We start from the raw sequence: 27,858 nt of genomic DNA, 5'->3' as shown, positions 1-27,858 counted from the left end.
CTCTCTCTGACACTCTCTCTCTCAGACTCTCTCTCACACTCTCCCACACTCTCTCTCTCTCACACTCTCTCTCTCACACTCTCTATCTCTGACTCTCTCTCTCACTATCTCTGACTCTCACTCTCTCTCACACTCTCTCTGACTCTGTCACTCTCTATCTGACTCTCTCTCTCTCTCACACTCTCTCTCACACTCTCTCTCTCACACTCTCTATCTCTGACTCTCTCACACACTCTCTCACACTCTCTATCTCTCACTCTCACACACACTCTCTCTCACACTATCTCTGACTCTCTCACACACTCTCTCTCTCACTCTCTATCTCTGACTCTCTCACACTCTCTCTCTCACTCTCTCTCTCACACACTCTCTATCTCTGACTCTCTCTCACACACTCTCTCACACACACACTCTCTCTCTCTCACACACTCTCTCTCTCTCACACTCTCTATCTCTGACTCTCACTATCTCTGACTCTCACTCTCTCTCACACTCTCTCTGACTCTCTGTCACTCTCTATCTCTGACTCTCTCTCTCTCACACACTCACTCTCTCACACTCTCTATCTCTGACTCTCTCTCTCACACACACTCTCTCTCACTCTCACACACTCTCTCTCTCTCACACTCTCCATCTCTCTCCCTCACACACTCTCTCTCTCACACTCTCCATCTCTGACTCTCTCACACTCTCTCTCTCACACTCTCCATCTCTCACTCTCTCTCACTCTCTCTCTCACACTCTCTCTCTCACACTCTATCACACTCTCTCTCTCTCACACACACTCTCTCTCACACTATCTCTGACTCTCTCTCACACACACTCTCTCACTCTCACACACTCTCTCTCTCTCTCACACTCTCTCTCTCACACACACTCTCTCTCACACTCTCTCTGACACTCTCAGACTCTCTCTCTCTCACACTCTCTCTCTGACTCTCTCACACTCTCTCTCTCACACTCTCTATCTCTGACTCTCTCTCTCTATCTCTGACTCTCACTCTCTCTCACTCTCTGACTCTCACTCTCTATCTGACTCTCTCTCTCACACACTCACTCTCTCTCTCTCTCTCACTCTCTCTCTGACTCTCTATCTCTGACTCTCTCTCTCTCTCACACACACACACTCACTCACTCTCTCTCACACTCTCTCTCACACACTCTCTCTCTCACTCTCTATCTCTGACTCTCACTCACTCTCTATCTCTGACTCTCTCTCTCTCTCTCTCACACACTCACTCTCTCTCTCTACTCTCTCTCTCTGGTGGCCCAGTCCGCCTGGCGCGAGCAGTGACGTTACCCGCCCCGTGGCGCGCGGCCCGGGCAGTTCCGCGCAGGCGCAGCTGGTGCGCAGGCGGAGTGACCGTGGCGGGCAGCGTGAGCCTGGCGCTGTCACCGCCCGGATAGCCGTCGGCCATGGAGGGCTTCGTTCGAGTCGCTGAGTTCGGGGCGGTGGAACGGCATCGAGCGATTCTGCTGCAGTCTTTGCGGGCGGGGACCGAGCATCGCGGCGCTGGGCAGCAGCTGGTGCGGGCGGAGCCACTGAGCTGGTACGGGTCTGGGCCTGGGGTCTGGGCCCACAGCAGGTCTTCCTCCTCAATATCCCCTCTGATTCATTTCAAATTGGCACGCCGCTGATCTGCATAATCGTTGATGCCACAATACTCGACACCGCAGCCCTCCCCAGAGGTTGGGGTTCGGATTAGGGTTATTAGTGGTTAGGGTCAGAGTTTATGTTTAGGGTTTATAGTTAGGTTAAAAACCACTATTGCCAATGCGTTGTCAGTAGCAGTAATTTACTGTGGTGGGTCATCTTGACTTTAACACCTCTGCGTTCTGTCCTCCAGTCCTGTCTGCAGTTTCCTGTCTTTCAAATCTCCTCGCAGCCCTTTTGCTACCTGGCTGCCTTTTTGGTGTCTTAAGTTCTATTTTTGAAAGCCCCTCTCTGGAGTCAAAAAGGCCCCTTAACAGAGCAACAGAGATCAAAGAGTTTTCCAACACAATGGTGAGAGGTGTCTTTCTGACCACCCAAACTAACATATTGCTTATTGTTTAGTCTTTGGAAGAAGTAACTTCCAGTTACTAAATTAAGCATCTTTTTTCAAGGAGCCTTTAAAAAAAAAACTGGGGAGAATACACATTGCGTTTAAAAGTCCAGCATTAGAAGTAACTTTTTTCCATCTGTCTGGGAAAATGGTCAAAAAAATCCTGACATGTGACACTTGCCAACTTGTAGAAACAATCTATTTCTATTTACCTTATCATAACTCTTCATTATCTTGAAGACCTCTGTCAAGTCACCCCTTAACCTTCTCAACTCTAGTTTTAAAAAGAAGCCCTAACTTCTCAAATCTATTTTCATAATTGTAGCCCTTTGTACCTGGTAGCATCCTAGTGAATCTACATTGCACCTTTTCTATTGTTTTAGTCCATCCTGAAAGTCCTCAAAACTATACAGTATTCCATCTGTGGCCTAATTAAGGTCTTATACATGTTCAACATAACCTTGTTTTTGTATTCTATGACTCTAGATCAAATATAAAGGTTCCATTTGCCTTTTCATGGTCCTTATCTACTTGTGCAACCACTTTTAATGATCTGTGTATTTGCACTCCACTGATTCTTTTCCATATTTTTCAATACCAAATTAACCACTTTTAATGAAAGAATGTGAGCTGGTGTTTGCGAGGTCTTGGGTGCTTGATCAATGTACGTGTAGCGTGCTCATCTCTTTTAGGAGAGCTATCATTGGGAGGCCCTTGCAGACAGAGAAAAGGAGCATATATAAGCATGGAGCATTTGGAGCAAACTTCTGTGCACAGTGGGAAGGCCAATAGTGGCATATTGCTGCTGAGCTCTCAGGCCATCATGTTACTGAGTGAGTGAGCTGGAAGGGCAAGCAAGGAATCATTGAAGAGAACACTTGTTGGAATGGCACAAAGCCACCAAACTCTCCCTCATGCACACTTTACATGGCCTCTTGTGATTCATAGGGCAAGCTCCTCGTGTCAGATTAGGTGGAACAGGTCCTCTCTCTTACAATGTTTATGGGTTACCCACTCTTAAAAACAGATGATTTCAGCATGTGGATGTAAAATGAGGTGTGATCCATCAGTCCTTATGTTCCTTCTCAGGGGTACTTGATTCCAATATGTAACAGATTATTTTAACTTAATATAAGACTGCATTTGGAAAGCAATTGAATGTTGAAGCAGTTGTAATTCTTTCAAGCAAGCTAGTTACTTTCAAAGTTAGACTGAAATCAAGGCAAGACAAATCAACCCCATGGTATTACTCCAGCAATCCTGGTTATAGGTACAAAGCTCAGCAATGGTAAGTTAGTTTAATCCTATATTCCTCAGGACTGACTAAACATGGATTTTATTGCCTAACATAATTCTGCACAATTGAGTCAGGAGATTACCACTCACTTCTAGAGAGAAATGGCACACAACTGACGTGACATTAAGAGTATCAAAATGCCCTCCACTGAGCTCATTGTAACTAAATATCTTATTTCTAATTTAAATGTCAGTTAATCACAGAATGCGCAGTAGTGCAGTATGGAATACAGAACTGATTCTTCATATAAGATCTTGACAATACACTAGTTAGCACTTTTGAGTTGTCATGCCTTGCTTACAGCATTCCAATTTCAGTATGCCAATTTCTTTGTTGAGTTTCGTTTCTGTACAGTAAAGCTTTTAATTAATGTCACCGCTCTTTCAGTTCTGATGTTCTTAAAGCAATTGAAAACGTCATCGAAGAGACACTCGCGTATCTTGCAAAAGGGGAGGCCCCAGTTATCACTTTCGATAAAAGATCATCCTGGGAAAATATTCGGTATGTTTTTATTATTATTCATGCGATTCACCAAGTATTAAATGCACATCTGTAACATGAAATGTCCTATCTCAGAAGTGAAGCAAGTCCCACTGATTTTGGATTTCTGCCAATAAAACCATCAATATTTGTACTGAAGGAGCTCTAATCTATAAGCCACTTTTTTGCAGTAAACACTTTCTGAACTAATTACTTTTTCTTTAGAAATGCAATCAAAAGTAAAATTAAATTTGTACAATATATGGAGAATATCAGTACTAGAGTCTAATTATAGGGTCATAATCTATACAGACAGCCTGCTATTGAGGAAGAGGGTATGGAGCTTGGATCTTTGGGGATTCTCGAGGTGAGGGAAAAGAAGCCATTGGTAGAGATATTCTGGCTACAATCAGGTAGATAAGAGTGGAACCAAGCGAGGCCAGTTACACTAAGCTGGGCAACGAAGAAGAGGCGTTGAAGGAGGATGGTGTGGTTGACTGTGTCGAAGGATGCAGAGGTGAAGAAGAATGGGGGAGGGAAAATGCACCATCTGTAACGGCTTCAGCGGCACTTCCCTCTGCTCGCCACCTGAGGGCGGTTTTTGAGGCCTCGGTGCGCTGCTGCCGTGCCTTCTGGGCCCCTCTCCTCACCTGTTTCTCGAGTAATTGATCTCATCAGAGTAATTAGGCTAGTTAATAAAGTTGTTTGGTTTTGTCCTCTGCCTCTGGCCTCACCTGTGTGTTAAAGTATTTGTTTCCTGTCTCATTTGAATAATTATGTCATGTGACCACTCTGGCCTGTATTTAAGCTTCCTGTTTCCTCTCTCTCTCTCATTTTTTTTTGAGTGCGCAGTTCCTTTAACAGGTTGCGCGGCCCAGTCAAAGTTTTGCGAATAGGTGAAATTTCACTTTTGAAAAGCTGGTCCTGGGCTGCGTGGCCGAGCAGCTTAGAGGGGACATTGGCGATGACACATTCAAGGAATTTAGAGATGATGCGGTGGTTGGCAAGAGAGGGTTTGAGGGTGTTTTTTTCTGAGGAGTGGGATGATGATGGTAAATTTGGAAAGGAGGGAGACCGTGCCTGAGAAGAGGGAACCATTTACAATATCACATAGCATAGGGGGTCAGGAAGGGAAGTTAGGTGGTCAGCACTTAATTGGGAATGGGTCAAGGGATTGGGAGGTGGGTCTGATAGACAGGATGAGCTCAAGAGAGGGCATATGGGGAGAGAGAGAGATATAGGTTTGGGGCTCGAGTGACCTGGGGAGGTTTATATGGGACAATGAGACACATACGCAGATACAAACATACCTGGGTGGAAAGTGTGAATGTCAGTCCGATTCCTCCAATACTGTACTCTGTTTTTGCAAAGAAAAAGGTAGCACATAACCAGTGCAAACACACTATAACTGGAGGAGGAACACCAATCTTCAAAACTTTTTGAAAGCTTTGTAGACAGACAAACAGGAGAGGCTTATAGAAGGTGGGGACATAGGAGGCAAGTTGCCAAGATCAAATTGGTAAAGGCAGGGCAAGGAGGAGCACAGGTTATTTGAACTTAATGTGGTTTGTCAAAGTAGAGCAATGGCAATGCTCTCAACTGCTATTTCTTCAAGGAGTCATGTGTTTACAGAGCTAAACAAGCTTCTGTGTCTTTGATCTTGAAGAAAGACGCCAGCCACTCAGAGGAATGGACGAGCTCATCAAGATCCTTCGATTCATCACTGTGCTGCCTCTCCCTCTAACTTAACCTCACTATGTATTTAACTTACTTATATATGTATAACCTACCTGTTGGGGCCGTTGCCCCTTTAACTTACCTTTTAGGGCCATTGCCCCTTTAAGACGCGCCTTAGCGTGCTGACGTCACGTCATGTACGACGTAGCGTGCTGACGTCACGGCACGTACGACGTGACATGCGTGAGGCGGCTGCCGGCCCGACTCGGCCCTCCAGAAGGCCGCCGGCACAGCCCGGCCTAGCGTCTTAGGCCGCATTGATCAGCCGCCGGGAGCGCCGCTATCGCCGCTCCCGCGGCAAGCACCGGCTCAGCCTGGCCTCCAGCTCCCGCTCCCGACTTTGGCCCCAACGGCCAGCGACGCAACGGCCAGAAACGCGACCACACGCATCACGTGACGCCCCAAGCGCAGACAACGCGACCGAGCATGATGAGGTCATCACGCTCCCCACAGGACTGCTACGTAGTCCTCGTGGAGTCCTCGCTGGGACACAGACCTACACCACGGTGCTCCTACAGCAGCACAGGCTCCGAGCAGTTGTATTGTCCCCACGCTTGAGTCTTGGAAATTGTTTGTCTGTAAGTATTCTAGAATGCTATAGATTATTAATGTGCACTGTATGTTGTAGAAAATGTTTAGTTGTAACTTTTCTCTGTCTAGCTGATTAACTAGTAGCTGTATTTTGATACACTATGTACAGGGCTAATTTAAAGAGAATGCCTCCCAGTTTACTAAATGTACTGTGTTGCTCAGGCGTACCTAAATTTGTGTATACATATCAGTTATGCGCTTGTATACTAATGTGTGCTTCCATTTCTGTGTTGTATTTCAGTTTTACAAAATAAGAAATCTTTCAGTAAAGCGTTACAAGAAAAGTCAAGCCTTGTGATTTTATTGGAAGATCTCAAGCTGTTCGCTATCTGTCTAGCTTTGCATAGCCACGCGTTGCGAGGGCAGAACATAAGGCAGGGCAAGGAGGAGCACAGGTTATTTGAACTTAATGTGGTTTGTCAAAGTAGAGCAATGGCAATGCTCTCAACTGCTATTTCTTCAAGGAGTCATGTGTTTACAGAGCTAAACAAGCTTCTGTCTCTTTGATCTTGAAGAAAGACGCCAGCCACTCAGAGGAATGGACGAGCTCATCAAGATCCTTTGATTCATCACCAATTCCATCATGGTATTCTACCTGTCCCAGCACCAGTCCAGATACACCCCCACTCAAGAAGAAGTAGTTAGAGTCAGAAAGCTTTTTACTGGGTGAAGCTCTGTGCACTAATGAGCATTAGGAGCTGGGAGTGGAAGAGAGGAAGAGTGATGTTCTTGCATGGAGTGTGGAGAAACAACTTCCCTTGCCTGAGGAGCCTAGGGACGCAGATCTCAGAGGCCCAGTCTTCAAAAGAGCCATGATTTGGGAGCACTGATCTCCAATGCAGGCAGTGGAGACGAACCATATAGACTTCAGAATTCATTTCTGTAGATATTCACAACTTAGCGGACTTGGATGATGATGTGAGAGTATTACTTATGTATTATGGAGGCATGGTATAGAAGCCTTTAGGAATGCAGGTCTTTGTGAGGCAGTTGGTAGAAGTACAGGCAGAAGGGGAATTTTATTCAGTTCTCAACTTTTATTTGCTAAAAGCACTCAGCTATCAATTCCTGCCTCCTTTCTCTAGCTGTAAGTCGATGGCTCTCCTGCTCAACCTCCTCCTTCTGTGCACCCTTCTCCTGATGTGATGATGGAGAACCTGCTTCCATTTCTTCATCATTATCATCTCCTGCAATATTACGCAGAATGTAACAAGTGACAATGATTTTGGAGACCCTTGCTGGGCTGTAATGCAGGGTTCTATTAAAATTCATATAGCCCCGTGGACCACATTATATTTCTTCTCCTCCTTTCTCTCTGGATGACTTACTGGATTCATAAGCCATGACTGCAAGGGTTATCTCTGATCACCAATCAACCAACTTGATACATGGTTCTAATACATCAAGAATGGTGAATTACTGCATGATAAAAGATCATGACAGCTTTCTGGTTGCAGGCATTGATGTGCAATGTAAGGTGATTGACATCGCACACTCACTGGACATCTATTAAATTAAACCCTTTCCTATTAATGAAATTGAGGTTGTGGTATGGGGCTTTGATTGCTAGGTGTTCTATCAATTGCTCCTTGCACCTGTCAGAACATTGCCAATCTGATGCAATTAGGACCCCCAATGTGATTTTTACTCCGGATCGCGCACGTCACGCACAGTACTGAACCCGCCTGTGAAACCTGGCGACAAGTAGGAGTTGGGCCATAAGAGGCCCAGGGACGGCAGTATTTTAAATTATTTTATGGTTTCCTTGAGGTCTAAGAAGAGGAGTGCTCTTCAGGGCTCCACAAGGAAACCTTGGGCTTCCCCTGCCCTGGGCTTCTATCCCCAACTGTGATCAACTTCAGACTCATCACTTACATTAAGTCAGGGGAACTATTCTTTGGGTCCCTGGCAGCGGCCTTCTGCGCTCGAATTCCAGCTGCTGTCTGCCGGCCAGGTAATAATTCCTGCTGGGTTCAGATGGGAGTCCCAACTTCCCACATAGAAATAAAAAATATTTGTTCCTCCACATTGTCTATTTATAATTGGGCAACCAAGCTTTTTGTCTTTGCAATACCTACACTGAACCTCAGAGCCTCGGGAACACGTAGAAAATTTAAATCTATGTTCCCATTCATTTGCATATCTTAAATTACAAGTACTAACAACTCTAATTTAGGATTTATCCACCAATAAGGCAACAGCACCAAGAACAGCCCTTTTCAAAACTGCAACTCACAAAATTCAAACAAGATAAACCTGCAAATACGAAATCGAAGTGCAAACTGGACTAAGTTGCATAGGCTTCAAGGACCAGGACTTGTGGATGACATGTGCCCCACGGGCTGCAGTTTAGACACCTTGATCTGTTATACTGTCTCAACAAGTTGCACCATATAGTGGTGAATCTCCATATGATAAGATTCTTATTTTACTATCTTCCACCATGAGGAGGCACTGAACAGAAACCAAAAACATCCTCGCCTGAAGAGGAAGGGGGAGGCAATTAAACATTGCGATTGGCAAAAGGCAAGAAGCTTGACTTTTTGGCCTGAAAAGGTGTGCAGCATGGGGAGTCATCAGAGGAGGCTAATAAAAGGAAGCATTAATAAAAAGCAACACCTAATGTTACATTTTGCATATTGGCAGGTTTGACGACAATGTGGGTTTACAGATGGTATCTGATTGCACTATGAGCAAAGTGAAGTGTGAATGCTCCAAATCAATCCATAGGTTTGGTAAGTAATTATTTCAGTGATTGCTGCTCATATAAATATTTTGTATTTAACATATACATACAGTAGAATTGTCTGGTGACTAAGTGCAAATTGCTTCTTGATGAAGTTGCAATTAATGACAGCATAACTGTTAATGCTTTAGTGTTAAGCAAGACTAATTCAGAATGCACTAGCAGTTTCCATGTGCACAATAATGGATCCCAATTGGAATAAAGTGTGCAATAAATCTACAAGTAAATATTGTAAATATTAATAGATATTCTGAAGTGATGTTTTAAACTTTTCTGACCAATTATTTTCTGCCAGTTTCCCTCTCCCCCCCCCCCCCCCCCCCCCCTTCTCTGGCAGTAGTTGACTCCTTGCTGGGTTCATGTTCCATGGGCATCAGTCACCCTCTGGTAGCTTGGCCGTTCCCATTATTCATGTGTGATCCTGGCGATGAATTTTGACAGGCTGTTTGATCATGAGAGTAGATGCATTGCAGCCACATCCTATCCCTGTCTTCAACTGACGTCCACAGATTCAGCGGTCCATTGATGGAGATCAGGAGTGGGAATCTGCCGAATTTCTCCAGGGACCCTGATTATAATTGCAGTGACCCTACCACTGCCTTAGATGAGAACAGCTAACTCAACACAGAATGGGGATCAAACCTTTGGCCTTCCTGGTCCATATGGCATAGCTACAACAACTTGTATTTGTACAGCACCTTTGACATGGAAAACATCCTGAGGCACCTCAACAAATACTACCAAAAAACAGATGAACAGGTCATTCATCTTGTGGGATCTTGCTATGCACATAATAGCTGCCAGTTTGCCTACATAATCATCAATGCACATTAAAAACAGATTCTTTATCCTTGTCCCCAAAATCCCCCTCATCTACATGTTGCTCCTTATCAATGTCATCCACAGGCATGAAGTCAACTTCCATATATATGACTCCCCAGCTTTACCTCTCCACTCTTCTACTCCCTTTGTGCTGTGAGATTGTTTGTCCGACAATTTCCTCCAGCTAAACATTACGAAGAGCAAAGCCATTGTCTTCAGCCCCTTCAATAAACTATCCTTACCACTGATTCAGCGCCCCCCACCCACCCCCCCCCCCCCCCGGCCACTGTCTCAGGCTGAACCAGACTGTTTACAAACTCAGCCTCCTATTTGGCTCCATGTTGAACTTCTGAAACTATATTCTCTCCATCACAAAGACCTGCTTCCACCACTGTAACATCACCCACCTCCATCCCTACCTCAGCCCATCTGCCTCTGAATCCTTCATCCCTGCCTTTGTCACCTCCAGACATAACTATTCCTGGTCTACTGTCCAGCCTTCCATGCTTCATCAATTTCAACTCATCCAAAATTCTGCTGCCCATATCCCATCCTGCACCAAGTTCCGCTCACCCATCGTCCCTGTCCTCGCCACCTCAAATTTAACATTCTCATCCTCGAGTTTAAATCGCTTCTTTAGTGCTTAACACTAAAGCATTAACATAGAGTCATAGGGGGAGAAATTCGGTTGCTAGCGCCAGCGATTAGCGCCTAAAGAGGCCGAGAATTGGGGCGTTACCCAAATTTCGGGCGGGCGCAATGAACCCAGCGCCTCTCGCCATATTGAGTGGTATTTTAGCGCCGGCGCTAAGTCTTAGCGCCCGGGCGCAGGCAGATCATGACGTCATTTCAGTGTGCAACGCCTTCTTGGCGCCCCGGACTGGAAATTCAGTGGCGCCCCCCTCTGTTCCGCCCGGCGCTAATAAGGATAGCTTCCAGGAATGTTCCCCAGTGGCTCTCGGGCTTAGGGGGGCGCTATTTAAAGGGCACTGCACTGGTATAAAAGCAGCAGCCATTTTGGGAGCACAACTTATTTGTGATTTGCACAGATTGGAACAGTTGAACTCTGAGCCATTTCACTACTGACCCAGCGCTGCCAGAGGACCTTCAGCCTTCATACCATCACCCTGCTGCTGGTGAGCGCTTACACCCTTTTTAATTTCTGCTGACCTATTATGGGGGCTGCTTTGGAGGGGAACGTCCTGCTGCTCGACCATCTTGAAAGGGCACAGGGACAGAGGGAGAGAGGGCCAGGAATGGCCAGACGGAGGAGGGCCAACAGACATCACCACACCAGACCTTACGCTGCCAGGGTATTCAGGCAGCAGTTCTCTTACCTCAACATGTCGGAGGAGCAGTGTGTTAGGAGGCTGCGATTCCGAAAGGAGGTGGTGACTGAGCTGTGCCACCTGCTTCAGGAAGATCTGCAGCCGCAGATAAGGTGCAGGACCTCTCTGTCGGTGGCTGTGAAGATAACAGTGGCATTGAATTTCTATGCGACCGGCTCCTTCCAGTCAGCAACTGGGGACATTGCCAACATATCCTAGTTTGCGGTGCATAGCTGCATCCAGCAGGTTACAGATGCCCTACTTAAAAGGCGGCATCAGTACATCTCCTTCAATATGACACCGGAGAAGCAGCGGGAGCGCGCAGAGGGCTTCGCGGCAATAGCGGACTTCCCCATGGTGCAGGGCGCCATTGACTGCACGCACGTGGCTTTGCGGGCGCCTGTACAGAATCCTGAGGAGTTCCACAACCGCAAGGGGTTCCACTCCTTGAATGTGCAGCTGGTCTGTGACCACCAACAGCTGATCCTGGCGGTCAATGCACAGTTCCCAGGCAGCAGCCACGACGCTTTCACCCTGCGTCAGACTTCAGTCGCTGACCTTTGAGGCCCCGGCTCACCCAGAAAGCTGGCTTCTCGGCGACAAGGGCTATCCACTGTGCCCATGGCTGATGACCCCGCTCCGTACGCCCAGCACCCCTGCAGAAGAGCACTACAATGTCAGCCATCAGGCGACGAGGAACATTGTGGAGCACACAATCTGCGTGCTCAAGCAGCGGTTCCGCTGTTTGGACCATTCGGGAGGAGCCTTGCAGTACTCACCAGAGAGAGTCTCCCACTTCGTCGTTGTCTGCTGCATGCTCCATAACCTCACCACCCTGCGCACCCAGCCAATGCCAGCAGACATTGAAGGACCAGCAGAGGAGTAGGAGGAGCAGGAGGAGGAGGAGGAGGAGGACCAAGACGGGAGGGTCCGAGAAAGTGGAAGGGTTGTCTGAGGCTGATAAGGAGTCGGTTCTAGGCCCCTCTCACGGACTGCTTGGTGCCATTGGGAGACCACGAATGGAACCATTCGGATAACCCAAAGCCTATGAAGGCCACAATGATTGTAAATAGCAGACATGGCCAATGACATTAAAATTCTTTGTTTATTTTGAAAACTGTGCTTCCTTCCAACATGACAAAGCAATGGCAACTGAAAGCTTAACTAACAAACTAACACATAAGTGACTCGCACACCTGGGAGACTATCCAAAACATGAGTAACATTCAGAACACGTGCCTCGCACACCCGGGAGACTATCCAAAACATGACTAACATTCAGACCACCATCCACGGCCTTGATTTCTAGAAATAGGACGTTTCTGCAGCTCCTTCTACTCTTTCCCCTTTGATGGAGATCTACTTCTCTTGTGAGAACGGCCCCTTCCCTCCCTGCAGCTCCTCTGTAATGGGACCCCAGTGGCTGCATGAAGGCTGGGGGATGCCTGCTGACTGTCCGAACGCGCTGATGCCCCTGAGGGACGGCCTGGACGCACTCTGGGCTTGGAGGGGCCGGATGCTGACTGCTCCAATTGGGCATGGGTGGAAGCAGTCTGTCCTGCAGGTGATGGCAGCTGCAGTGGAGACGTGCCAGCGTTGGCATCAGGAATGCTGACATCCTGAGAGCGGACACCAGCTCCGTGGTCGGCCGACATACTGGCACTCTGACGGGGCAGCACTGCAGCATGCGGACCCATCGGCTGGTCCACAGATTGCTGGCCTGATGTGGTGCTGCAAGAGCCCCGGGTAATCCTGCCTGAACCATGGAGGGTGGCAGCAGTCAGTGCTTGTGTGGCCTCAGTCTGCCTCTGCATGAGGCCAGCGAGGGACTGCGTGGCAGGTGCCAGTGCAGTGAAGCCCTGGACAGTCCTTTCCAGTGATGTCGCGACGCCCTGGACAGTCCTTTCCAATGATGTCGCGACGCCCTGGACAGTCCTTTCCAGTGATGTCGCGACGCCCTGGACAGTCCTTTCCAATGATGTTGCGACGCCCTGGGCAGTCTTTTCCAGGGCTGCCCCGAAGCCCTGGGCACTCCTTTCCAGGGCTGCCCCGAAGTCCTGCACAATCCTTTCCTGTGCTGCCCCAAACTCTTGCACACTCCTTGCCAGTGTCTCGACGGCTTCAGGCATCCTTCCAACTGCAGCCATCAGCTCAGTGTGCCTGAGTCGAGCCTGGGCACTCATTTCGGTGAGGGAATGCACCTCTTCTGCGCTCTGTGCAGCAGTCATCGTGGCCTGACGCGCCCTCCGGGGAGATGGCTCCCGAACTTCCCTCCCCCACTTGCGCTGTTGGAGGCCACTGGTTCCTGCAACTGGTTCCTACTCAGATCCATCCCCCCCGCTCCCTTCCAGGGAAGCACTATCCCCAGTCTGCAGATGGGCTGGCTCACCTGAGGGTGGGACGGATGGTCCGGCTTCCTCGTGATCGTCGCCTCCGGAGTCAGTGGCAGTGGCAGCTTGAGGGCCCGGCTCCCGAGCTGGTGATGCAGCATCTGAAAGCAGGGAGGTTGAAGAGTGGATTTAGCGAAAGGCCAGGGTGGTAGCAAGGGATGCAAGAGTGCTGCGATGCTCTGACATGGGTCCAGGCTGAAAAAGCATGCTGGTGGGAGGAACAAGTGGAAGGAGAGAGTTCAAAAAAGTGATGACCTTACCATCGCTGTGCACAATGGGATCGGCAGCTCCAGTGGTGACAGGACCTATCATCCGGCCACCAGCAATCTGGTGGACTCTTTCCTCCAGGTCCGTCAGTTCCTGCAGCTGAGGAGGGCCCCCGCCAGTACGATTCTGTTCCCTCCGGTTCCTGGCCAGCTTGCCCTGCAGGAGAAAGGATGGGAAGTTCTGAAACATGCTGCCCTGAGTTGTCATCTCATCCCCCGCCATGGTGGATCAGCCCTTACAGTATGCCCTGAGCTGTCATCTCCGGCCCCCCCATGGTGGATCAGCCCTTACAGTATGCCCTGAGTTGTCATCTCATGCCCCCCATGGTTGATCAGCCCTTACAGTATGCCCTGAGTTGTCATCTCATGCCCCCCCCATGGTGGATCAGCCCTTACAGTATGCCCTGAATTGAATGTGCGTGTGCGTTCCCAGAAAGGGCCATGGGTCCTGGCTGACAGATGGCCATTGGGGCATCGCGCACCCTCTGGCCATAAAGTCAGGTGCAGAGGGAGGTATGAAGAAGATTGCCAACAAGCCACTCACCCTAACGACCTGAGTGAGATTGTTGAACTTCTTCCTGCATTGCACAGGAGTCCTGGGCGCGATGCTGCTGGAGTTGACTCTTTGACAAACGTCCCTCCAAGCTCTGCGGTACTCGTTCTGAGGAGGCCTCTTGCCATTGTCAGGGTACAGCACTGCTCGCCGGCGCTCCACTGCATCAACCAAAGCATCCAATGCCCTTTGGGAAAAGCGCTCCGCTCTCTGCCTCACCCTCGCCATCTTGTCAAAGTTTGCAGTGCCTCAGTTTGCACAGCGCCGAAATTGAGGCCTACAGGGCGATGAGTCTGGCTGCTGAACCTAAATGACCCGCCCCTTTAAGAGCTGGCCGGTGCCTGCATGTCTCGTGGTCATCGATTATTGACAGCACCTGCGCTGCGCCCGTCCGCCCAGATATTGAGTACCGCCGGCAGGTTAGCGCCTTAGGAGTCCCGTGCAGCGCCTGATTTAACGCCGCAATCACCCTCAGGGGCACAGCAACCCAATATCGCTGGAGGTGGCGATAAGTTGCGCCTGGCGATAAAATTTGCGCATCGCCAATTCTAGCGCCCCGAGCGGGGCTATACCCAATTTCTCCCCCATAGAGTTATACAGCATCGTGTCCACGCAGGCCATCAAGCCCTATCTATTCCAATCCCATTTTCCAGCACTTGGTCTGTAGCTTTGTATGCTATGGCATTTCAAGTGCTCAGCTAAATGCTTCTTGAATGTTGTGAGGGTTCCTGCCTCTACCCCCCTTTCAGGCAGTGAGTTCCAGATTCCAATCACCCTCTGGGTGAAAACGTTTTTCCTCAAATCCCCTCTAAACCTCCTGCCCCTTACCTTGAAACTATGCCCTCTGGTTATTGACCCCTCTATTAAGGGGAAAAGTTCCTTTCTATCTACCCTATCTATGCCCCTCATAATTTTGTACACCTCAGTCAGGTCCCCCCTCAGCCTTCTCAGCTCGAAGGAAAACAACCCCAGCCTGTCCAGTCTCTCTTCATAGCTAAAGCGCTTCAGCCCAGGTAACATCCTGGTGAATCTCCTCTGCACCCTCTCCAATGCAATCACATCCCTCATATAGTGTGGCGACCAGAACTGCACACAGTATGCCAGCAGTGGCCTAACTAGCGTTTTGTACAGCTTCATCATAACCTCCCTGCTCTTATATTCTATGCCTCGGCTAATGAAGGCAAGTATCCCATATGCCTTTTTAACCACCTTATCTACCTGTCCTGCTGCCTTCAGGGATCTATGTACATGCACACCAAGGTCCCTCTGATCCTCTGGCCTTCCTAGGATCCTACCATTCATTGTGTATTCCCTTGCCTTGTTTGTACTCCCAAAACGCTGTCCTTAATTGCCCCACCCTAGCTCTATAATTTCTAGCCCTACAACCTCACCCCACCCTCCCAAACTCACCAGTCTTCTGATTCTGGCCTCTTGTGCATATCTCCTCACTTTGCCCCACCAATGGCAGCCTTGGTTTCAGCCATCTCCACCTCTCCATTTCCTTCTTCAGCACCATCATTTAAACCTATCTCCCTCATTGGCTAAGCTTTTGGTCACTTCTCCTAATCTGTCCTTCTTTGGCTCAGTGTCCATTTCTTTTATTACATCTCTGGGAAATGCTTAGGAATATTTTTCTGCAGGTGCTATTATATATATATACACTTCTTTCTTATATATATATAAAGAAGAGCTCTTCTGTCTGTCTGTGTCTGTCCTTCCATCTGTCTGTATGTCCTCTATACACTCAAAAGTTTTAGAGCGTACCTACACATGTGTTATATCAAAAGAAAGCTTATGATTCCGGAATGGTCATAAGCGTATTTACTTTTTGGTCAGACAAAAATTGTTCAGACGGTATCCAAAAAAGTTCAAAATTCCGCTCATTATCCGCTCATTAGCATTGAGTGACGTGAAGGTTGACCAATCGTACAGTCGAGCGACCTGACGGTTGACCAATCGCTGCGTCATGGGGGCGGGTTCATTGCGTGTGCGGGCGGGCCATCCTAGAGTTGAGTGACATGATGATTGACCAATCCTACAGTTCAGTGACCTGATGGTTGACCAATCGGTGCATGTGTGGGCGGGCCTAATCCTTATGAGCTGAGGTGAGTGGCCGCCATCTTGATTCCTAACTCTTCATTTCTTTTTCCCACTTTCTGCGTTTATTTTCAAATCTACATTTCCAACAAAAAAAAAAGTTGCTTTTAAAACACAATTAAATTGTTTTTAAAAAAAGTTAATTAATTTGTAAATATTTTCTCTAACCTCATTAATTTTCCCACCTTTCACCGTTTTTGCAGGCCTCGAAGCCTCGGCCTCTGTTCCCCAGCCACGCCCGAGCTAGGCACCTCACGTCCCACTCAACAAGCGGCCCGCGATCGCTGCCATCTTTCTAAAGGCTGGCCGGGCGGGTCTGAGCCGAGCGTAGCCACCACCGCCATCTTTCTAAAGGCTGGTGGGGCAGCACGGAGCTCCGCGGAGCCATCGCCAGCGCTGGGCTCGGGTGCTTTGTGGCCTGCGGCCGAACGGCGGCTGCGGAGCTCGGGCTGACCGGGGCGCTGCGCTTGGCTGGGCCATGTCAGTGCGGGTGCCCGAGGCCCCGGGGCCTAGCCTTCTCCAACCGCCGCCGGCAGCGCAACTCTCAACACTGGCAGAGGGGAGAGAGTCTGCTGGCTCCCCCCCTCCCTTTCTCCCCCCCCTTTCTCCCCCCCTTCCCCCTTCCTTCCCCCCCCACACCCCCCCTTTACCCCCCTCCCACACACCCCCTTCCCTCCCCCCTCTCCCCCTCCCCCCCTTCCCCCACCCCTTTCCCCTTTCTCTCCTTCCCTCTCTCTCTCCTTCCCTCTGTCTCTCTCTCTCTCTCCTTCGCTCTCTGTCTCTCTCTCCTTCCCTCTCTCTCTCCTTCCCTCTCTCTCTCTTCCCCCCCATCTCTCTTTTCTCTCCCCGTCGCTCTCTCTCTTCCCCCCCAGTCGCTCGCTCTCTCTTCCAACAACAACATGCCCTCAAAAAACCCTCGGCACCGCCGGGCACTTCAGATAGTATATATAATATGTTGTTGTTTATGCACGAAGCACTGAGATATTTTGATATGAAATAACTGCAAAAAAGTGTAAACAATATTATTATAAGGCTGCCAGGCATCCTGCTCCCAGGTCAGTGCTCTCTATCCAGCTAATAGAATGTGTGAAAGAATGGTCTGGAGTGCCTTCCCTTGATAACAGCTGAGATTGGGAGGTGATTGTGTGGGGAACGGTGGGCATTGGCCTGTTTTTTACCACTGCAAGACACAGGCAGAACCACTAGGTTTCTGAAGGCAAAAGTCTCTGGTACTAATAGCTTTTTCCCTTGCAGCTCTAATACTTAAGACCCTGTCGATGATCTACAAGTTGGTACAGAGCAATACTTATGCAACTAAAAGGTGACAGAATGTTAAGACGATATATATAAATATATAGGTGTGACGTAGGAGGTAGTAAATATATGTCCATACTGGAATTTTCACTGCACAATATATATTACTCTCCATGATTTGTTGTAAATTGGCATGGCAATATAAACAAAAGTTGGGCACCAATATCAACTTTACTCGATAAGCCCAATCTGTGGAATTGAAATTCCTCCGTGTGCTATTAGAATAAACGGGCTAATGACTTCAAGGGGGGAAAATTGGGTCGCGGTTAAGTTCGCTGGGGCGCTCCTTTTAGCACCCCGAAAAAGTTAGCACCCCCGCGCCCGAAATTGAATGGTAGCACCCCAAGCAGGAGGCAGGGTGCTACTGGAAGCACTCCCCCTCCCTCTAGGAGCGCTCCCATTTGCAGCACAACGTGCAGCAGCGCCATGTGCGTCGGCACGTAGCGTCGCGGTACTATAGGCCTCCTTCCCCTCATTAAAGGGGAGGGGCCTAACGCAGCGCACACTGGGGCCCTGCTGGACCACTGGGGAGCAGGGTGCCGGCAAAAGAGCCCGGCACTCAACAAGAGTGCTGGGCTGACTGATTGCGGCCGGCACCCGGCAGGAGGAGGCAAGAGAGGGCAGGTGCTGACAGGCGGCCCCAAACAAAATGGCCGCCCGGTACCTGCCCTTTCATTTGCGCCGCCCCAGCCGCAAACACAGCACCCTGACTGTAGTGTATGTACCTTTAAGAGGAACTCTGTTTTTGAAGCCCCTGTATACTGTAGTACCAGTAGTGACCACTCGGGTATATAAGCCTGTGTAGCGTCGTGTTGTTAGTTCACCTCCAGACTTTGTTCAGTAAACACTTGTTAAATCAACTCCTGCATTCCGTGACTCCATTAACACACGGATCTAACAGTGGCGACGAGTTAGAAACGAACCTACCTGCAATTCGGCAGCACCTCAAGGGGATCGATTCCTCAGACGAAGGTCGAAGCCAAAAGCAAAAAAATAATAATAATAATGACTCGAAGAAACTCGAAAACGAGGGCCAGGCTTGGTCTCCAGTCTGTGGTTTCCCCAGCTAAACGGGCTGGTGGCAGGTAGTGCACTGATCCTTCCTGGGCTGCGGCGGGCTAGAGCTCAATCGGGTGGCTCTGCAACAGGGCCGGGCAGCGAGTCGGGAAGCAGAAGCAAAGAGAGAGAGAGGGTGGAGCACTCAGGGCGCGGCCAGTGCTGCAAAGCAGGTCGGCGTTCGGACCGAGCAGAGGGAGGGAAAAGTCCCAGAGGGTCCGCTCCACGACGGGAACGGTTCTCCAAGTAACGGAGAAACGATTGAAGCGATATATAAAAAAAAATAGAAATACCGCGAAAAGCTGCAGGTCGCAACGGGAACCACGGAGAACAGCGTTGGCAGCAGCGGCAGCGGCGGGAAAGCGCGGGAGGCGCCATCTTAACTCGGCGGGGAAGAAAGAAAAGCGCGGGAAGCGCCATTTTAGATTTTCAAGATGCCGAAGACTGGCAATATTACTGCTTTCGATAGTGATATAGAAGATTGGACCACATTTGTGGAAAGAGTGGAGGTATATTGCAAGGCGAATGAAGTAGCGGATGATAAAAAGGCATCGGTACTTCTAAATCTGATGGGCGCAAGGACATACGGGCTGTTACAAAACTTGATCACTCCAGCCAAACCGATGGACAACAATTTTAAGGAGATTGTTGATACCTTACAGGAGGACTTAAACCCAACACCGCTGCTGATAGCGGAACGATTCAAATTCTTCAGGAGGTATCAGCACAAGAATGAAAGTAACGCTGATTACCTCACCGAATTACGAAAGCTGTCAAAGCACTGCCAATTCGGGGCAGGACTGGCAGATTCTCTACGAGACAAATTCGTCTGCGGTCTCCTAAGTGAAGGAACACAGAAAAGGCTACTTTCTGAGAAAGATTTGACACTGGACAAGGCTTTCAGTGTGGCTGTATCATACGAAGCAGCAGCAAGAGGAGCTGCAGAGATACAGCAAAAGCCACAGGACTTCGGCACCCATGAAATGACACGGGGTTTCGAGAGATGTTATCGCTGCGGCAGATCCACCCATGACCAGAAGGACTGCTGGTTCAAGGACAAAGCATGCAGGCAATGCGGAAAGATGGGACACATTGCACGTGTATGCAGATCTGGAAAGAAATCCGCTGACAGTAAAAAGGTCAATAAGGAAAAGTACAGAAAGGTACAAATGATGACGGACAGTAGCTCCGAAGACCAGAAGAGCGATAGCGACTCCGGAAACAAGAGACTAAGCTGTCTCAAATTACATAATGTAATTGCCAAAGAAGATTACCAGACCATTTGGGTTACCCTCACGATAGCGGGGTCCCCACTCAAAATGGAGCTAGATACAGGATCAGCTCTGACCGTCATGAGTCGACGGGATTACGAGCGGCTATTTCCGCATATACCTTTGAAAGACACATCCATTGTCTTGAAGACATATATGGGGCAGAAAGTATACCCCAGAGGGAAAATAAGGGTGCCTGTTGTATACAACGGCAAGGAAATACAGAAGTTGTATTTATACGTTCTGCAAGATGGTGGTCCGCTGTTGTTGGGACGTGAATGGATCAGAAAGATACGTTTAGACTGGCACTCCATTCAGGCACTGACGGTGACCAGTAAGAAAAAAAACGATGATGACGTCATACCTGGACGATTAAAAGACATCTTGGCTAACGCCAAAGAAGTGTTTCAACAGGAACTAGGAACCCTGAAAGGCGCCACCGCCTCAATAAAAGTGGAAGATGCGGCAATTCCCAAGTTTTTTAAGGCAAGGCCGGTGCCATACAGAATTCGTCCAGCCGTCGAGGCAGAGCTGGAGAATTTGGAAAAAGCAGGCGTGTTATCCAAGGTAGATTGGAGCGAGTGGGCAACACCCATCGTCCCGGTCATGAAGAAAACGTTGAATAATGATAAATCTGAAGAACAGAGAAAAGTTCGCATCTGTGGGGACTTCAAGGTGACTGTAAACCCGGTTCTTCACACGGTACAGTATCCTCTTCCGAGGATAGAAGATATTTTCGCCTCACTATCCGGAGGGAAACGTTTCACCAAAATTGACTTAGCACAGGCATATCTACAGATGGAGGTTGAGGAGGCCTCTAAAAAGTATCTCACGATAAACACACACAAAGGCCTGTACCAGTACAATCGACTGGTTTTCGGAGTGGCATCAGCTCCGGCTATCTGGCAAAGAGCTATGGAGCAAGTCCTGGAAGGGATTCCGGGGACTCAATGCTACCTAGACGACATCCTTGTAACAGGAAAAAACGACAACGAGCACCTTGCCAACTTGGAGCAGGTGCTCACGAGGCTGAGAGAACGGGGCCTACGAGCAAATCGCCCCAAATGCGAATTTTTCCAGAAACAAATATCATATTGTGGCCATGTCATTAACGAAGAAGGGTTGCATAAGTCACCTGAAAAAATTGAAGCGGTCGTAAAGGCCCCAGCGCCTGAAAATGTCTCACAATTAAGGTCGTTCCTGGGATTAATAAATTACTATCATAAATTTTTACCAAACTTGTCGACGGTTCTGCACCCGCTTAACGCACTGCTACAAACGGGAGTAGTTTGGAAATGGAGCGAAGACTGTAAACGTGCCTTCCATAAATGCAAAGGCTTGATCACGTCCAGGGAAGTGTTGGCTCATTACAACCCATCACTGCCAATCAGACTGGCGTGCGATGCATCCCCTTACGGCGTGGGAGCGGTATTATCGCATAGATTCCCTGATGGCTCGGAGCGGCCGATAGCTTTTGCGTCACGCTCATTGAACTCAGCTGAGCGTAACTATGCCCAGATCGACAGGGAGGCACTCGGCCTGGTGTGGGGGTGAAGAAATTCAACCATTACCTACACGGACAAAAGTTTACCTTGTTGACTGACCGTCAACCCCTCGTCTCCATATTCAACCCTAAAAAGGGCGTTCCCATTATGACAGCGCAAAGGCTACAGATGTGGTCCCTTTTCCTAGGGGCACACCAATATGACATAGAGTACAAAGGAACAAAACAGCATGGGAATGCTGACGGGTTATCGCGCCTACCGTTGCCAATGGTGGAAGAGGCGCCTACAGTGGACCCAGTGGAGATATTCCACTCGATCATCGTGGAATGTCTACCGGTGACAAATTCTACCATTGAAAAGGAAACGCGAAGTGACCCGACTCTCTCACGAGTCTACGATTTAACGGTGAAGGGATGGCCAGCACATGGCGAACCACTGTTGCCAGCCTTCTCGCAAAGAAGAGAACAGCTGTCAGTGTGCCGAGGAACCTTGATGTGTGGATCCAGAGTGGTGATTCCACCCAAACTCAAGGATAGAGTGCTAAAGGAGCTTCACGAGGGGCATCTGGGTGGAGTGAAAATGAAGAACTTAGCCAGAGCGTTTGTGTGGTGGCCAGGTATCGATGGAGACATCGAAGAAATGACCAAGAGCTGTCTCGGATGCCAGAAGGTCCAAAACGCCCCACCACAAGCCCCTCTACATCCATGGGAGTGGCCCTCATCTCCATGGCAAAGGGTACATATCGACTTTGCTGGTCCATTTATGGACTCAAATGTTCTTAATCGCGGTGGACGCACACTCCAAGTGGCCGGAGGTAATAAAGATGTCCTCCACCACCACGGAAAAAACCATCACAGTATTAAGGACCATATTCGCCAGGAATGGGCTGCCTGAACAGATCTGTTCTGATAATGGACCGCAATTTGTATCCGAAGAATTCAGGAAGTTCTTAAAAAACAATGGGGTTAAGCACTACATGTCCGCCCCATACCATCCCGCCACCAATGGATTGGCTGAAAGGTTTGTCCAGACCTTCATAAAGGCCATGGGCAATGAAGGCATAAATCTACAACATAAGGTAGATAACTTCTTGTTTGCGTACAGGAATGCAACACGTGGTTACAAACCAAACCCCCGCCATGATGTTTTTCAATAGAAGACTAAGATGCCGGCTGGATTTGGTCAAGCCAAACGTCAGAAGGGACGTAGAGAACCGGCAATTTCAAAGCATGAATGAAAGGCCAACTAGAACCTTCCAGATAGGTCAACCAGTTTTGGCCCGGGACTACCATACTGAGAAATGGCAGCCTGGAACTATTTGCACACGACTAGGACCGCTGATGTATACCGTGGACATTGGAGAAAGCATAATAAGGCGCCATGCTGACCAGATCATAGAGTCATCCGAATAAGGACAACCTACACCACAACTCTATACGCCTAGTGATGAAGCAGAGATACCCATAGTATCTACCTCCGATCCTGTGATACTGGAACCAGATGAACCCGACACTAGCATTGAAGCCGAATCGACCTTGCCAAAAGAACCTACTGCACCACCGAGGCGTTATCCGGACCGAGTCAGGAAGCCTGCAGAGAGACTGAATTTGTAATTGATTAACTACAGCAAATGTGTGTATTATTGTTCTTTTAAAAATGTTATTTAATGATTACTTAAAATGTTATGTACTATTTATCTAAAAGGGGAGGAATTGTAGTGTATGTACCTTTACGAGGAACTATGTTTTTGAAGCCCCTGTATACTGTAGTACCAGTAGTGACCACTCGGGTATATAAGCCTGTGTAGCGTCTTGTGTTGGTAGTTCACCTCCAGACTTTGTTCAGTAAACACTTGTTAAATCAACTCCTGCATTCCATGTCTCCATTAACACACGGATCTAACACTGACCTTGTCGGACATAGCGTCCGGCAGTAGGTCGGGGGCACGAGCGGGGTGCTGCGCACGCCAATGACATCATCGGCGGAGGCGCAGAGCCGAGGGCACTACCGCCGCCGCTAACCTTCCGCTGAATTTCACGGGAGACGTTAGTGGTGCCGCACCCGGGTGCTAGGTGCTTTGCGCCCCCTTGGGGCACTAAGGGGTGGTGCAAAGCAACAGAATTTTTCCCCCCGAGACTATAACCCACACAGGAAATTGATTGATGGATTCATCCACTTTGACTCTGCACAAATTTGCTCTATGTTTTTGTTTTATTCATATGGGTGTCACTAGCAAGGCCACCATGTATTGCCCATTCCTAGATGTCCTTGAGAAGATGGTGGTGAGCCTTCTTCTTGAACCGTTGCAGTCCATGTGGTGAAGCTACTCCCACAGTGCTGCTAGGTAGGGAATTTCAGGATTTGGAACCAGCAACAATGAAGGAACGACAATATAGTTCAAGTCAGGATGGTGTGTAACATGGAGATGTTGGTGTACCTGCTGCCCATGTCCTCTAGGTGGTGGAGGCCACAGGTTTGGGAGGTGCTGTCGAAGAAGCCTTGGCAAGTTGCTGCAGTGTATCCTGTGGGTGCCAGTTGGGTTGGGAGTGGATGTTTAATGTGGATGGGCTGCTGATTAAGAGGACTGCTTTGTCCTGGATGGTGTCGAACTTCTGGTCGTGTGTTAGCAGTGGCACAGCGGGAAGATTTCCTTTGCTATTTCTAACCAGAATCTGAGGGTGTGATCTGTGTAAATGCTGATGGGTAGTTGGGACCAAAGATGACGGTACTTCAAAGTGAACTGTATTTTTCAGAGAATTTCTCTGCCATATTGTGGTGCACAAAAGTGTAATGTTTTTACAAGAAAAATGAGCAGGGGTCAGGAGTGATGTGGGCAGTACTCCCCCAGTGGCTCAATGCTGCTGATGTAACATGGAGCCACATAGACCAGGAAGGTCCAGGTTTCACCTCTGGTTTGCTAAGGTAGCTGATCTCAGTTGGGGCAGCAGCGAGGTGCTGTGGCTATCTGCAGCAGTCCTCGGTTAGATAGGGAAATTATTTACAAAGCAGTCCTGCCTTCTTGGAGTTATTTCAATGTAATTATTTTCCCTCCCCAGACCCAACCTAGAGATGCGAAGATGATGCCAGCTTTAGGTCCACATTAGTAGCTCTACCTGGGAAGTAATGCAGTTTGGTATCCTTTCCAGTCGTGCATACTGATTGGGAAGCATCAGAGCTAGTTAGATGGAAATGGTTCCTACTTGAACAGCTCTGTGTGACAAATCTTCCCATAACTAGGGTTGCAAACCCTCTAGGATTATGCTGGAGTCTCCAGGAATTAAAGATTCATCTCCTGGATAGTGCTGCAATTTTTTTTTGCATTTTCTTTGAACACTTCTGTATTAGTTATAAAAATATTGGATTGGGGAAAGAAGGCTGTTTGACTGGCAGTCAAGAATCATTCAGTTAGGTAATGGAGAATCTATTCGCTTTCAAATTGGCGTGGGAAGGCAGTGTGCCGTGAGGATGGACATGTTGGGTGACCAATCGTGGGGCAGGACAGTTGGGGGTGAGAGGTCATGTGACAAAACCTCCTGGAATACATCTAACTAGAGTTGGCAACCCTACCCATAGCATGGCTGAGACCAGGAAATCAGCATCTGTAAGCTAATGAGCATAAAACCTATAGCCTACCTCAACATGGCAGAGTGTGGTGTGGCTGTAAAGCACTGCACCAGTGCACCACTTTAGCTAAGAATCATTCTATGTGTTAACTTGGTGTTACCGAAGTTAAGGAAGTAGTTTAGATTGAAAGTGCTCCCACTAAACCTACCTTTGTTTTAACATCTGGACATTGGAGATCCCCATAGCATTAATAAGATGCGCCTGATTGAGTTTCACAAGCTCATTTTCAGGAAGGCATGTCCACCTTGGAAAAACCTGAGAGCATTTCTTAGGTAAAAGAGCTGTACTATGTCACCAATGCATAGCTTGCCTGTGTTAGCAGTCTGGTCATTTTTATTTCAGAGACTTGTACTACAATGACACACAGTTGTTCGGCTCACAGATCATACTCGATGGTATTATCAATGATATATGCTGTATGCTAAAAGTCCCACGCAGATGTCTTCACATAGTAAGTACTCACAGCACACATATTCCTTTTCCTGCAAAGCATAGTGATATACATTTAACAAATAAGGAAAACCTGGATATATCTCGAAATGAACCCTTGTGGCAGGACAATCAAGGCATCTGTAGAGAGCAGTAATTCAGTTATAGAACTTCGGTAACTGCCTAATGGTTATCAGAGATGGCTCCCAGGTTATGGAATAATTTCTTCTTGAAACATTTAACTGTAATTTTGCAACCAGTGAAATAAATTAACTCGTGGCTGCAGCTAACAATCGAAAGTTCTGAATACAGCAGGGATTCTCTGTTTGAGTGTTCATGTTTCTTGACATAAAGCTGGCCAGTCCCCTTTTAACTCTGACAAAGGGTCATCGACCTGAAACATTAACTCTGTTTCTCTCTCCACAGATGCTGCCTGACCTGCTGAGTAGTTCCAGCATTTTCTGTTTTTATATCCCTTCTAACTCTATTTGGTAAATTTTGTGGAAACAGGCTTACGTCAGACTTTCCCTACATGTGTAGGGAGTTTGAGAATACAGTACAGTAATTTACTTGTAGTTTGGATGAATGGATATCTGAACACAATTGCAGTTGTGTATGCAAGCATAATGTAGCAGAGCTCCAAGGTGTATATTCAAGCATTGGGGTACACTGATGCACAGATATATCCCTAGAGCAGTATTAGTTACCCACGGCTTTTTGACTCAAATTATTAAAAAGTGGAAGTGAGAATTATGCTCTCATGAAAGACATTTTATGATAAAAACAGATTATCTGGTTATTATCGCATTGCTGTTTGTGGGACCTTGCTATGTGCAAATTGGCTGCCATGGTTCTTATATTACAACAGTGACTGCACTTCAAAAGTACTTTGTTAACTATAAAGTGCTTTGGGATGTTCTGAGGTCATGAAAGGTGCTGTATAAATGCAAGTCTTTCATAAAATTAGTTTTTCCCCCTTTTTTTTAGCTCTCTACCTCTAAAGGCTGCATTGCGGGTGATCTATGCTATACTGAGGAAGATGGCAACAGAGTGAACTGTGCTTGCAATTCTACTGTAAGTACAGGTTTATTTCAGGACCTACCAACTCAGTCTGCAAGCTTTGATCAACAAAAAATGAAAAAACAATAAGGGACCGAAAAACAACAAATCAGCAGATGAACATACAAAAATGATGGACAGGAAAAGATCCGCTGCTCCATCCAGCCTGTCTCATATAGTTGTGATGCCTAAGTGTACAGATATCTCCCATAAAAAGATTTAGGGATTATATAGGTCAATTAAACAACAGTTCGTTAAGTAGCAGTTTTTATTGCAGAAAGTGTGATGTGCAGCAAAATTGTTTCAGTGACAATAAGGGATGTGAAGCCAGGGTCTAGTGCAATTGTGGTGCAGGATTCATGCCCGAATAGGGGTCTATGAGCAAAGAAAATAGAAAACAAAGAGACTTCAAGTTGTTCTCTTCCCGTGTAATCATCTCTAATGCCTTAATGATTTCTAGGACAACCATCGAACATAACCACAAGACAGGACGGTGAAAAATACTGTGATTTATCGCCTGATTGTAAGATGATTTGCCCTCTACCTCTTTTGTACTTTGGGTTTTTGGGATTTTATTATTTTGCTTCCATCCCAACAGTGAGATAGCCCTTGGCTAAGAATTCATGTTCCAGGGCTGCCTGACACTTAAACCTTCCAATTACACTTGTGATGGGCTTTGTCGGTGACGTTGAGTTACCCTACAGCAGCATAGGTCTGGAAATCCCCTGCAGATTATGCCCCAATTCTTATGAAATGCATGACTAAAACAGGTGATGACTGAGCCACGTTCATGAAATCATGGTCTCACGATCAAACTACTGTGCGAAGACACAAAAGGATGTGTGCAGCACTGGGTGATAATTGGACATTTCCCCGGTGGAATTAGGTATAAGGGTTCATAGGAGACCTCAGAAAATCACTTGACTGAAGAGCATATTAATGTTGGCCTTTGCATAGGGAATGATGCAGGAGCATTGGGAAAATGCAGAAACATAGGGAATGATGCAGGAGAATAGGGAAAATGCAGAAACATACGGAATGATGATGCAGGAGATGATGCATAGTGGTTAGCACTGTTGCCTCACAGCGCCAGGGGCCCGGGTTCGAATCTGGCCTCGGGTGACTGTCTGTGTGGAGTTTGCACATTCTCCCCGTGTTTGCGTGGGTTTTCTCCGGGTGCTCCGGTTTCCTCCCACAGTCCAAAGATGTGCGGGTTAGGTTGATTGGCTATGATAAATTGACCCTTAG

General features: G+C 47.9%; 1 protein-coding gene across 1 annotated transcript; it reads left to right on the top strand.

Annotated features, from left to right (window-relative positions):
• The first annotated feature begins 1,317 nt into the window (after positions 1-1,317).
• Positions 1,318-27,858, top strand: LOC147108500 (meiotic recombination protein SPO11-like). The gene is made up of 6 exons (XM_086005149.1): positions 1,318-1,550; positions 3,730-3,843; positions 8,797-8,885; positions 17,607-17,673; positions 25,465-25,573; positions 26,539-27,858. The coding sequence occupies exons 1-6, from the start codon at positions 1,417-1,419 to the stop codon at positions 26,698-26,700; spliced, it is 675 nt and encodes a 224-aa protein (XP_085861275.1). The 5' UTR covers positions 1,318-1,416; the 3' UTR covers positions 26,701-27,858.

The sequence above is a fragment of the Somniosus microcephalus genome, chromosome 13 (genome assembly GCF_052327205.1).
Source record: "Somniosus microcephalus isolate GS21.2 chromosome 13, FLI_Smic_1.0, whole genome shotgun sequence".
Lineage (NCBI taxonomy): Eukaryota > Metazoa > Chordata > Chondrichthyes > Squaliformes > Somniosidae > Somniosus > Somniosus microcephalus.
This window is presented reverse-complemented; position numbering and strand designations above follow the sequence as displayed.